Below are 14949 nucleotides of genomic sequence, written 5' to 3'. Positions count from 1 at the left end.
ATTTCCTCATTTCTGTATTTACGGTGTATGAAATAGCAATTTCTGTTTAAGCTGGTGGCGTACCGTTATATTTACTCGAGCCGCAAGCACGTATTAAAACCCATAAATATTATTTGACAATATTAAAAGTACTTCAATGAAAAATTTACACCAACAGAGTGAAAGTTGATATGTTGTCTCGGGCCATTTCCATTCTAACAAACTTCTCAGTCTACTTATTCGGATAAAATTCTGCTCCAATTATCCCACCCGATGGCGATCACATATCATTCGACCCGAATTTCCAGTAAATTCAGTGAAAGGTATTCGTTACTTAGCCAATGAATCAGTATGTCCATATTTATTTATTACGAGTCTGAGATGTAAATGTATGAATTTCAACCGTAATTACGAATATTATTAAGCCTTTTTTATCTGTTAGGGTTACGACATATTCGTGTATGTGTGTTAACATAAATTCCAGAATATGTAGCACACAGAATCCTGATAACGCCGGCGGGAGTTATGTAACTAAATTTATGTTCATTGTCTTATTTGTTTTGCAGGAACGACAATTAGAATTAGGTGATAGATTAGATCTTTCGAGCTATTTATTAGAACCAGTGCAAAGGATACCCAGGTATAAATTATTTTTGGATGATCTCGTAAAGACTTATACGAATTACGAAAACGAGAGGTGCGAGTCAGACTCGAGAATTTCTAAGTTGAGTGTGGACAGTGATGAAACGGGGGGAAGTAATGGAGAGTCATCCGATGCTGACGAAACGCCTTTGGAAAGTTTAAAGCTAGCGAAAACTATGATTGAGTGCGTCTTAACAGCTGTTGATGGAATAATGGCGTTAGAAAATATAACCGATTGTCCGGTGAGTTAAATTTCATTACCTTTATTGGATTTAAGTCAACGACAGTTATTATAATTTATTTTGTTTTAAATTCAATAATTATCAACAAAATATGTTTATAATTAAAAATATTATTCTTAGTAGAATTGGATTGTTGATTGATGATTGTTGGATATTTTATTACGACACCGAAATAACAAGAAATATAAATAAATTAGGCAAAGAAAACTTTAAAAATATTTATCAAAAACATAATTACCGTTTGGAATGGTGGCAAGAAAGTTAGCTGTATTTTCCCGTTGAATTATAATTCCGAATGTTTTGTATACAACAAAATGAATTTATTATCAAATATACTTGTGTTTATAATTTGACTTTAATAATTTTCCAACGGAAAATATTATAATGATCAATTTCAAGTAAATATAATGTATCCGGTATATTCTGATGAGGTCAACGTTCTTTTGCAGTCTCATCTGAACCTTCTAAACCAGGGTCGCCTATTGCGTCAAAATGAGTTCTATGCTATGGACAACGCTCGCCGGCGCCGGCAGCTGATGAGGATATTCCTCTTTGATAAGTTGGTCCTCATTACTGCGGTTTATCGGAAGGTCAGTAATATCTTGATATATTGGTCTTACATACATTGATACCCAACATACACTCAACACATTCTCGGATGTATTAAATTACATTAGGTTCTATAAATATTAAGGATCTATAAATTCAATTTTATTTTCTAAAAAAATCTTTGTAAATTAATTTGCGGAAAAGAATAACTGCTGATATTTTTCCGGTTCTTCTCGATAGAATCTATATTGAAAAATGGCGGTAGCTATACATTTAATATAATCTTGTGCAATGGGCCTATTTGAATAAATACATTTTGATTTTGATTCACAATTAAGTCTTGTGTACTTTAGTGTCGAATGAAATTTTATTAAAATCATATTTTATTAACATTGCAATTATAATATGTATTGTAATATCTGTACTAATAACGTCGTTTGTCGTGACTGGTTTTATCAATACAGCAGCCTAAACTAGAGTTTAGAAAAGTAAAATTTCGAACTTAGCTTTATTGTATGCCCTAAATATTCGCTAAGATTTTTGGAAATTTCACGGGACTCTGTATGAATTCTACGGTTACTTTTATAATTAATAGTATGAAATCGATTACAAAAAGTCGGGTTCGGCAGTTAGTCATGTATGAAATAAATCATACAATTTTTAATTTCGTTTTATTAAAAATTCAATATTAATATAAAAAAATTGGTTGATCTTAAAAAGTAATTCTATTTTAGATATAACGTAACTCGATTATTATTATAATAATGTTTTAAACGATTCAAATAACATAATTTATAGGACGAAAGTTTTTAAACAATTTAGCGAGTTAAGAAAATTGTCGTAGGAAACGATAATATGATTTATGTTTGAGACATGATAATGTCTTTGACGTTAGGAGTCGGAAGACACGATTGACAATGTTCAAGATAAAGGAATGTTATAGTTAGTAAATAGAAATCATTCAATTCTAATAATTTATTAAATATGAATATATATATAATACAGATGTTTTTTGAAGTTGAAGTTCAACAACTCCAAAAAACATCTGTATTACAGATGTAATCAGTACAATAACAAAATAATATTCAATTAATTATAAGAATTGAATAATTTCTGAAGTGTTAAAATATTGAATATTTTATTGTGTCGTTTTTAATTTATGAGAAATTTAAATATGTGAATTAAATGGATGTCTCAACATATCAATAAAAATCTTCTGGGTTCTTTGTTGGATAAGTGAGTCGTATGGGATTTTTGTCTAAAATAATTTCAAAACAATATATAATTCGATTTACAAATATAGTTCAATTTATAACTTTGATTTTTAAATGATTGAAATGTAAATGAAAAAGTACATTTTATACCAGTATTCCTCAAATATTGCAACTATATAGTTAGGTACATAAAACCTTCATGCAAATTAAGTTAAAATCATTTTGCAAATTATTAAAAAATAATGTTATGTTTAATATTATTATCGGACAACAAAAATTATTGCACGATGAATCATTTCATTATGAATCGTCGCTTATCAAATTGCAATAAAAATTAGCATTCAATTGTGGTCACTTTTGTATCGCCCACAGTAGTCAGTATTACAGATAAGAGGATGAATTGACTAAAAGCTACTCAGTATTTACTTAATTAAATAATTATAATATTTACAATTCAAGATTTTATTTTATCGAATATTATATAAAACTTAAGTCGTAATATTACCTATAAAAATGGATATTGATATACATACCTGTTTAAAATTAATAGATTTCGAAACGGTTTGACTGATCACGATTAAAGTTCATACGTACATATATGTATTATTAGTTGTTGTATGCGACTTCGCTCGCTTTGTTTGGTCGTTGGATGTTAGATGTAATAGCCTTTGTTTTTCCTTGGGGTTCCAGTTTACTGTGTACCAAGTTTGATCAAATTCGGTGCAGTCTTTTAGCCGTGAAAGAGAAACAAATAGATAGACATAGATATTGATCATTTATAATATTAGTATATATTTCATGGATAAGGTTTTTATACTAAAACCTTTGGCATATCTGCTAAATAGTTTTCAGCGCATCAACTTCTTTACTGTTTGATGAATCGCTATTAATATTGTGCGCCAATTGTATACACACGCAATACAAAATTTATATAAAATCAAATGTCAAAGTCAATGTAATGAAATTATAAAATATTTAAGAGTACATTTGAATCCGCTGCTGATAATATAAATAATTGTCTTATTTTGTTGTGTGATTTTAAATATAATAATTAAGTCAGTTAATGTAAGTATTAATATTGCAAGACGTATCAGCGTGGTGTTTGACATATCGCGATCGATGTCAACATTTAAGTTTTGTATGACTTCGTTAACTTTATGTGGAAGTTATAAATGTACTCATCCTATTAAAAAAAATTAAATTACTTCAGATTATTTTTATATTGATATTATATTATACTGGTACTGTAGCAGTTCGTTAATGTATCACATTTGCTTAAAGGATAGGGGGTCACCTGCCGGGTATCGGCAACTAGAGACGTGACAGAAACTTTGTTCGCTATACTCTTTAGACAATCGATTACAATCCGAATAAAATCAAGTGGCCTCTTTACATCTTTAAATAATAATAATACAAACAAGATTCCGTCCACGGTCTCACGCGCGAGTGAGAGGGCTTAAATCTATCTGTTAAGTCAGGGTATAAACGATCTCGTTTCCAAATCTCATCCAAACCCGTCCAGCCATATTATATATATATTACTAGGATAAAAACCGATTCCCAATGTTACTTCTACCAAGAAGACAATAAAATATATACGTTTTTTACACGTATTATTATATATCCTGTTTAAAAAAACAAAGATTCTACGAGGTACTCGTATTTTTATATTATCAATATTACGGATCATAAAGTTTATATTTATGTTTTCTATGATAAGACATTAATTTAGTAATTAGAGATGTAAAAAAGTATCTGCAGATGTTATCGTAGAGATGATACCTTTAATACCTCATAGATTTCCGAGATTTTAATTGAAACCTTTCTAAAGGTACCTTATTTTCTGGGCTATCTCGGCTCCACGTTGTATCGTACGTTTAATCAGCTTTAAAGATTATAGTTGAAAATAACATTAAAATTATTGTACTTTGTTAGCGAAAACGTTGCTTGTTTATTGAGTTGTTTACAAAAGACTACCCGCCGAAGAAAATCCGGCGCTAACAAGATAATGCTTATAAACCATTATACAAAATATGTATTTCTTTGATGAACAATGTTATCGGGTTTTGTATATTTTTAAATTCATACTTATTTATAACCTGTCACCCATAATTTACATATAATTATTATATTATATATTTCATGTAATTTTAATCGTAACATATTATATAATATATTAATAATCGATAACATTAAAACAAAAATGGTTATAGCTATTAATTTTTAGACATTTTCGTTCTAAATTTAATTTTACGGTATGAAGAGAAATTTTCGAAGATATTTATAAGTGATATATATATTTTTATATTATAAAAGCGCTTCCATTTAACGTAGCGTATAATAAGACACTGGGCAGATATTACAAAAATAGTTTATTACGCGGACGCGCCTCACTGGCGTCGGAAGATGATTTCGTAGACGGAGAAATTACGTACGACTGGCTTTTCTAGGTTCTGTATGTTATCTCCGTGTACTATGTAGGCTTTATATATGTATGTACTTATACTATATAAACATTCGTTTTAGTCAATATATTAATAAACTCTCTTTTATAACGTTTATCATAGTCATTTCTACCATTGCCTTTTATTATATATGATGTCATATTTTATCTTTTCTATACATATATTAAGACTATTTTTTCAATTTTAAATATACCTAATTAAATGTAAATTATTACGCTTATTATATACATTGTTTTGTCATAAACCAAACTGAGCAATAATGCAGAATTTAAACGAATTTAGTTTAGTAGATTCGGTGATAATAACTTGTGACAGACGAACAAGCAAAAAAGACTCATCCTATAATGATTCAGTTTTTCAATGGATTTACGAAACCCTGAAAATAATAGTACGTAAAAAAAATCAAAGTATTCATTAAATCAGATAAAGCAGTTACTTTTAATAATAATAAAAAAAAAACTGTATATAGGGTATTAGCTCCCGCACATTTTATTCAAACAATCAATAGATGGATACTTTATATAACTGTTACTGATTGTCGAAGGGTAAAGTAACTATACGAGTAGGAGCAAGGAATATAACATTTTAGATATCTTACAGTTCTGTAACTAGCCTAAACTTGTTTACTAAAATAATAAAAATATATAAACATTTGCGTATCAATTAAATTAAAAAATTGAGAACTTTTATTGATACTATTAAAAATGTAGAACTATGTTATCGTTGCGTGAGTTTCATATCAATCAGGTTTGTAGTATAATAATAATGCAATAATTTGTTAGCACGATAACTAATCATTTTTAAATTAGTCTGTGAAAATAATGTAAGAATAAAACATTTTTACTATGAGAATTTTCATTTAATTCATAATCATCTGTTTATAATCATATTAGTAATATAAATAAATGAAAACAAACAAAACACACGCACACACACACAGAAACATAATATGTCACAACTCACAATCACAAACGAAGCATGCGTACTTTCCATGATACTGTGCAAACACACAAGGTTACTTAACTAAAAAGGCTAAGAACAAAAATTAAAAACTAATGTTATCATAATATTATATAATATGTTATAAATTATATATTAATGTAAATTTTATAAGTATTTGGTAGAAGTACGTGATATTATGTTTGTAAGTTGTAAAACAGCGATGTTTGTCCTTGCTAATACCGCGGAACGGCTAATTGACCACGCGCGGTTGATTTCAGACATTCGACGACACCGGAAACACGTAACTCATTCACTCTGCTATATTTAACATATCCACTCGATATCATTCCATGAATATTTATATTCTCAATATGAGAATAGAAAATAAATCGATGAATATCGATTATAATTTATCTAAGTGTATGTCATAATTCTAGTGTGTGTATTGTATATGATTCCCTGGTATGTACTTAATTTTCATTACTTATAAAGTAGGGATGTTAAAAACGGGAATACACTTTATCAGATTCTCACATTTAATATAAACATTTAAAAAAAAAATTAAATTAATATTTATAAAAAATAAATCGTTTAAAATTACTCTATTAATTTCGAGATTCATCGCTCTATATATATTTTTAAACAGAAGATATAAACAGTAATAAGAATTAAATTATTTTCGAAGCGAAAATAATCATTATTTGTTAAAAAAAATGTTTAAAGAATATAATTTAACCTATATAAGCCGCTCAATACGATTAAGGAATGTAAGAATATTAACACATTTAAGAGAAAATATTTTTCTTACTTGAAAGCATTAAAAATAACGTATGTACCGTTTTATAAACTATGCGTATATATAAAGCTGAAGTGTTTGTTTATCTGTTTATTCGCTGTAATCTCTGGGTATTTAAGTTAAATTATAAAAATCTCTAGAATTAGATAGTTATTAAGATAACAATAACATAAAAAATATATATTACAGTCTGTTCTGCTATGTAATTTGTTATATATGTAATTCCAGCAATTGACAGTGGAGTTCTTTATATACAAAGATCATATCCCTGTTGACGATCTCGGCATAACCGCAAAGGAGCACGACCAATACAAATTCAGCATCTGGTACAAAAAAAGGAATCTGAAGTCATATAAATTGGAGACCAGGGATTCTTCGATCAGGAACGTGTGGGTTGAAGAAATAACATCTTTACTCTGGGAGCAGGCGATGCAAAAGAAAGGTAACTAACAAAATGATTTAATTAAAATTTATTAAAATATTTGTAAAAAATAAAACAGACATCAAATATTTGGCTGAATGTACGCTTCAAATAAAAACTTAACAATATCCAATATCAGTGAAATTGCAATGGGACCATTCAGCTATACTGAATGCAATGCAAAAATAATCGTAAAGATTGCACCATAAACAAAAGAATATTTCTTAACACAATTCAAATAATATACATGTTTGAATTTGCTTTAAAGTTAGTTCTTTAAAATTATTGGAAATAATATTTTTATAAATAATTCTTAACGTGATAGATCTATGAATATTTAAAGATGGATGATTAAATTGTAAAGAAAGGTACAGCTTTCAGTTTTTATTCGACACATGCAGGTTTCCACATGATGGTTTCTTTCATCGCCAAACACGAAATGAATTATTATAAACACATTTTAAGCTCATGGAAATGGACGTGATGCTCGCCTGGGTTCGAACTCGCAAGCATTAAGATTCACGTGTCAACACGGCTATCTCGGCTCTTATTTTTACTATCATCTTCTTCATCTGTAATCGTCTTTGTACTTTATTTCTTTACCAATCCGTACTTCAATGCTGTGTAGGGCAAGAAGGATATTTCGTTTAGTTCGTCGCATTCCAATCAATTAAAGTGTATAGTATAAATGCACATATAGTATAAATTAATAATTTTTTTTTATATTTCGAAAAAGAGTATTTCTATAAATAATCCAATCCTGCGCAGTGTCATCCTTTTCACATAATTTGTAGCTTAGTTCACCACGTTGCTTTAATGCGAGTTGGTTAATGCATGATTTTTACTGGAGTTAAAATTCTCTAGTGCATCTGAACCTGTTTTTTTTCGTTTAAGATCCAACTGTATATGCACTGGACCATCTCGACTCGCTTCTAATAATTGTATACTTACATAAAATAACGTTAATTAATTTATAAAGTTGTGTTTAACCACGTCGATCGTATTTATTTGAATAGATCATACAATACATCGCTTATATTATTTTAGTGCAGAGATGAATAGAGCGTTGTGCGGCAAATGTCATCTGTCAGTTGGAATTATGTCACTTCTGAAATCACAGTTCACGTTTGTCTGGATCGCATTTCCAGTTTGAATTCGCAAACCGCAACGCATGATTCATTTGTTCAGTAATTATAACCAATTAAAGTTCATTTCACGGACCACCGAAGTTGCCGCAGGTTCGATATGCTCGTAAACAAACAACGAAACGTTACATGTGTCGAATATTATATAAGCATGGTTCGAATTACGAATTAATCGGGCGCAGATTAAACATAACGATTTTTCCTTACACGCTTTTGTAAGTATATAAACGAACGAATGTTGTTTTAAGTTGGTTTGCTCATAAAGCAACTTATTAAGTCCATCTGGCACTCAGTCTCGATAGCAGTAGCTCTCGCATAGTTAATACGAGAAACTTTTTAATTGACCGTCATCTGCTCCCGACGTTTATACGTGACGGAAGAAATGCAAGGCTCTTTATCATGACTGACGCACGCGGGGTCAATGACTGCTTTTTTATTGGGTCTCGTTGACTTGCATGTGCATTGCGTCTGCTGTGGGAACGTCAGGAAGTTAGTTTTTTTACTCCCATCAATCACTCTCGTTTTCGTTTTTTATTCAACGCAGTTGCGAATTAAATAAAGCTATCTGTTTCGTTGCATACAAATATTGAAACGTATGATTTTATAATGACTACATTTGTTTTTTTACTTACTTATATATATATATATATATATATATATATATATATATATATATATATATATTATTATGTAGTTAAGCATCATGCTGATTTAAAAAAAGAAAGCATTTATAGTTACGTGTTAGTAAGTTCTTGTCACACAATAGCACTTTTCAAACAGATTCTATCGATAAGCGTAAACTGGTACGAGCGTTTTGAATTTCTTTGTTACTGCATACGATTCTAAGCGACAATTGCCATTTCCTAGTATACAATAGCCTTTTGTCTAAAGTAAAATATGTAGGTAGTGATATACTGTTTGCATGATTCACGTATTGTGGTTGATATTACCGATTCATTACAAAAGCCGTCAGTATGTTGTTATTATCTTAAATATAAATTAAACATCGTAATTATGTATCGACTGTTATCACATGAAATCACGGTAATTAATATGTAAATAGCAGTTTGTTTCATAATAATAGCTTTTGTTTTTGATGAGATTAATATATATATATATTTATTTATATAATGTAAGCAAATAAGCGAATGGTCCATCTTCGTCCATAGATGTAGGCACGTTAATAATAATGAGTTCATAATTGCGCCGCTCACGGGTTCTAAGACGTTATGTCCCTCGTGCTCTTGATTACACTGGCTAACTCACGGGTGAAAACAGAACAATACTCTGCATTGTTCTGTTTCGCGGTAGAAATTTCTGATGACTCGATAGGTCTACACAATGCCCGTATCGTCATTATTTTTATATTTAGTACAGATAGTATAAAACAAAGTTGCTTCCCGTCGTCTGTGCGCTTTGATCTTTTAAACTACGCAACGGATTTTAATGCGGTTTCCAGCAATAAACAGAGTAATTCAAGAGGAAGTTTTATATGAATAATACATGCATTTCTACCTGGAGACAACATGAATTTTTCTTTTCTTATGTGTTCTTCAATATAGAAGTTGGTGTATACCTACCTATATACCCCTTACAAAAAGGGTTACCCATGTGAAACCGGGAAGGATAGCTATATATATTTAAATGGCCTTGTTTGCAAAAATTGTTAATGAAATTAGTAATATAAAAAAAATATCACTCATGTTCTTTTTTGTAATATCACATCAATAAAAACAGAAAGATAGAAATAATTGTTTAACCAAACTCTCTCATTGAATAAACATCGAGTTATATTAAAGATAAGTTTTTGCTGTCAATATAAATAAGTATTCTAAATAATTCCAACTCTAGTACAGTGAAAGCATTGCAGGATAAAGTTCCATTCGTTTCAGTTTGGTCTGGTGACTGAATTATCCAATACAAGTATATTTTAACTTAGTCCCGGTTTAGTGGTCGGCCTTTGGCTAGCTCTATTGTAATTCCGCTTAATAACAATCGAATTTCCATCCGTCTTTACCGCTATAACTGAGTCGATTGTTTGAAATTTTGCAGGTTTAGTTTTGTAAACTGTATTATTATATAAATTTGTAAGCGGTTAGTTTGTACTTCGTCGATAATATTCATAGTGATTTTATTCATATTGAATTGAATTGTTGAATTAATTAAATGAATGAATCTTTTATTTATCGCAGCTGGCTCTCGATCTCGACCTATTTCTTTAATATAAGGATAGTTCCCTGCTCTTCTAAGGTCGGCCATCAACTGATGCCTTGACACGTATATAGACTGAATGAATTGCTCGACCTTTAGGTCCCCTAGGTTCGGTTCACTAGGCTACATTTGTAATAACACTTAAACTGAACTTACTTCTTCTTACTCTTTGCAAAATGTTCCCGACCGAAGACCATTTTCTCTGAGGTATTTATTTACAAGTTGACCTTTGAACTTTTTTTAAAGCCGAATTATCCCAGTGGTTAGAATGTATCTTAAGAGAAGATTGCTAGTTCGAACTCGGGCAATCGTCACTGAAATTAATACTTAGTGGTGGGGCTTTGTGAACACAAGGGTTATCTGCATCTTAGTTCTTAAGGTTAGTGGCATATTGTAGATGTAATGAATGAATTATAGTATAATACTTACAGCGACAATATTTGAATAGGAAATTGCCCGCCCGCCTATCTAAATAAAAAAAAATATCCTTATAATGTGTAAAAGGTGTAATTGTTGTTCTCACCAACCCGCATTTTAGTAGTGTGGTAGAATATGTTTCAAGCCGTCTATTCAAACAGTTAAGGAACCCTTAATCCAGCTCCATGCCTGCCCATGCAGGCATAGGACTTACAGCCAAAAGAAAGATTCAAAATAATTTTTGGAACAACCTGGGCTTCTAATTCGTTGTATAGGACAGTTAATTATTCATATGTTTTCTTTACAGTGCGTCAATATAATAATAATATATTTCTATTTTTAATTGTTTTACGCGGAGTTTATACAATTATATTTCAAATGAATCCTACAAAGATTTCTTTAAATCGGAAACATTGTTTTTATCAATCCTTATCCCAGATATTTATTTTCCTATTTCTGTTCAATGACATTATTATAAAAATAAAATGAATATCTTTATAGATTGCAGTCTTCGGTATCATATCGGCTTATCTTTTGCTTTTATCAGTTATATCCTACTCAGGTGCGGCCCCTCGATAACTTCAAATTCTGTAATTGTATGATGTCCAACAAAGTTAACAATTAAAACAATGGATTATTATAGTTATCTAAGCCCTGACATGAATTCATTATCGTCTATTAACACAAAAACACGAATGCCTAGAAATTAAAGTTACTGTAGAATTTTAATATTTTTCGATTCGATTGTATACGATTTTGATATAATTTGTTCATTAAATATAGTATATCCTGTATATATATATAAATATATTTATTTAAGTTACTGGTTATATTCTATTATTATTATTTTTTAATACTTTCACATCGCCCCTTTTTTTATATTACCTTCATGTGCTTCATCTATAGTTTGACATCCAGATGTATAAAGGCTTTTGTAGATTAAGTTTATTTTCTGTTGGATGATCTGTTCTATATAATAAAACATATTTGTTTTTTATATAAAAAACTGTATTCTTGATTTTAGTCTTGACTTGTTGTCTGTAGTATTTTGATTCTATAAAAAAAGTTTGTTATATATTTACGTGCATACATGTTTTCAAAATGTATGTTATTATGTGCAGTAATCATTTTAATTTAGATTTTAAAAGATAACTTATTTCATTACATTTTTAAATACAAATAAATCGATTTTACATAGACTAGATTTAATTCAACGCAGAGCTGCATAAACTGTTTACGTAACAGTCGACGACGATTCTTGGGAATTAATTTATATAACAAAATATAATACAATTATACCCAATGAAACATTTTAAAGTTTCTATTTTACTTTTTTTCAGAATTACTTATGCAACAACGTAAAAAAAGAACATCAATGGCGTCCATGGACAGTCAGGATTCAACAGAAACGGACAGAAATGACGACAAATGTATGTATATAACATATATGTATGTAATTATAATCATATCTTTGACATCTAATCACGCCTGCACATATCTAATCGCCAAGCTAACACTTTGAATGATCTCATTAAGTAAAATAATGTACAAATCTTTCCTCCAGGTATATTAGATGGTTTCGTTTACGTGAAGTTGCATCCATGAGTTGCTTTTTAGGTCAGTACTTTTAGGCACGCTTCCAGATTTGGTATATTTTGGGTGTATCAGTGTAATCACTGCTCGGTGGGTGTCTATGGTTTCTTATTTGTTCTGTAATATTCTTTCCCTATTTGTGTATATATTTTTTTTATGTCTTTGGCATGAGGGTAAGAAATATGAGAAATTATCTCACAAATCCTGGAAATTATATTCATCTATAGAATTAATTATTTTGAAATAATATATATTTATTAACAATTATATAACACTTATATGTAATTCCGTATAGTATCGCTTTCATTAAATAATTAATAAATGTATATAGAATAATAACACTAAAAAACCCAGAGATTAATGGTAATGATTAAACAGCTTATCATGGTTACGTAGAGTAGAAAAATATTTAAGTATGGGCTTAGTTAGTTCAATTGAACAGGTTTAACAATAATTCGAAATAATACCAATTGCTATTTAAACAAAGGTTAAAGAATAACTTTAAGTAAAAAATACTCCTTAAAAATAATTAAATGAGTTTGAATAGCATAAGTAAATATTGTCAATAAAATAAATGTTATCTTTTGATTGTGTTCTGTGTTTCTTTTAAAGTCACTACACTATCCCGGTGTAAGTTTATTTTTGACTAGCAACAATAGTAACCGTAGTCTCAGCAAAGTAATGATGTTAGTTAGGTTAGCTTCATTTCTCTAAGCGTTACCACCTGAGTTTATGTAGTGAACATAAGTGCATGTGACCAGTTTTGAAATAAAACTACTTATGATACCTAATGAGTCTAAGTCAAACAGAGTCGATAAAATCTTGAACGTGTTGTCAGTCTTAAGTTATTTGTTTGGGAAAGGCTGTATCATTTCTATAATATTGTTATTGTTTTCCATTATCGTATTTTAATCTTGGTATAATTCTTAATGTATATATGTAATCAGTTTTTTTTTTCAAACATTTTCTCCTATTACTGTTTGTATTGAACATTTGTTTGATTAAACGAATATTATTTACAAGAAAAGTTTTATGTCCTTTCCAGATAATTCTCTTCGTGGCGTACCTGGCGAGGTTCGTCGTTCGGGAGAAAAGATATTTAGGCGGACGACGTGGTATTGTGAATGAGGTTATAAAACCACTATTTTCGGGACTATGCAATACTTAAACGAAATCAAAGACAATATTATTTATTGAGAAAATGTTACAAAGTAAATTAGATACTTAATGCTTTATTGAAGCTATTATTAAAAGTTGTGTGAAAGTCGATGTGTAAATATATTAATTTAATCGATTATAATCTGATATAATCGAGTCTTTAACTAATTATAAAGCCGTTTTACTTTTATTAAACCCCGCGGCTTAGTTACTACCAAATATATTAAGATAAAGATGTTTTTCTCACTTGTAGACGCTAAAGTAAGGATGTTAGATGTTATAATTTTCCTAAGAATACTTGTTTATTAGTTGCGTCGTAAGAGGAGCTGGCAGTTAATGTGATACGGGAGTAGAATGGCCTTTTAACATCGATGTAAACATAATTCCAAAGAATATAAATCAGAATTAAAAAAAGAATTAGTAAACTTAATTATCTTAACAAGTTTTAATTAGAATTTCGATTAAAACATATCTAGAATATCGCAATAGTAACGATATTTTGAGGATTGTGATAAAGTATGAAATAGGTATTCCATTATATGTTACTAAAGTAATTTCAGTCATTATTTTACGGATTATATTGTTATTATGTTATTGTTGAAGTTTTGTAAATAATTATTAATAATTGTAAACTTACTTATTATACACTATCTATGATAAAAAAACATTCTATTCTTAATAATCTAAATGTACCTTAACATTTTATAAAATAAATTGTCTGTAAAATATTACATATATTTTCTTTTATTAATATACAATTTTATATTTAAGATTGTTTCTCAATAACTCGTTATAGTATTTGAAAAAAATTCTGTAAAAATCTGTTAAACTCGGTCGTGTAAAAAATTTTCTCCCAAATCCAATAAGAGGAGTTGTTCTTCGATAGCAAGCGATGACGCCCGAGTGCTTTCGCCATTTGTATTTTAGGCTCAGCTGCTGAAATCTCACGTTTCACCTGTCGAAAGCATTTGAATATAGTTCAACTCTTTTATAGAACATTTTCCTAACCTTATCTACTTTTTTATTCGCACTTGCACACATCCTCTTCGTGCGAGCTTTGATTGTCGAAAAATTGAAAAATTGTGTATAATACTTTAATAAAATATACATCAAAGTTTAAATTGATGCCTGTTTAGAGCTCATTTGTTGCAAAAGAAATAAAACGAAGTAACGAA

General features: G+C 29.5%; 1 protein-coding gene across 2 annotated transcripts in view; it reads left to right on the top strand.

The window, feature by feature from the left end:
* Positions 1-14505, top strand: part of LOC113394375 (FYVE, RhoGEF and PH domain-containing protein 4-like) — a 28036-nt gene extending 13531 nt beyond the window's left edge. The window contains exons 4-9 of one of the 2 annotated variants that reach the window (XM_026631662.2): positions 546-863; positions 1313-1453; positions 7058-7271; positions 12364-12453; positions 12588-12640; positions 13662-14505. In XM_026631662.2, the coding sequence (XP_026487447.1) occupies positions 546-863; positions 1313-1453; positions 7058-7271; positions 12364-12453; positions 12588-12628 (804 nt within the window). In that variant the 3' untranslated portion in view covers positions 12629-12640; positions 13662-14505. The remainder of the gene's footprint in view (positions 1-545; positions 864-1312; positions 1454-7057; positions 7272-12363; positions 12454-12587; positions 12641-13661) is intronic. The other variant, XM_026631661.2, reaches the window with a different exon arrangement.
* The last annotated feature ends 444 nt before the right edge of the window (positions 14506-14949 follow it).

Source organism: Vanessa tameamea, chromosome 4 (genome assembly GCF_037043105.1).
Source record: "Vanessa tameamea isolate UH-Manoa-2023 chromosome 4, ilVanTame1 primary haplotype, whole genome shotgun sequence".
NCBI classification, from domain to species: Eukaryota; Metazoa; Arthropoda; class Insecta; order Lepidoptera; family Nymphalidae; genus Vanessa; species Vanessa tameamea.
The sequence above is the reverse complement of the archived record's forward strand: the minus strand, read 5'-3'. Positions and strand labels throughout refer to the sequence as shown.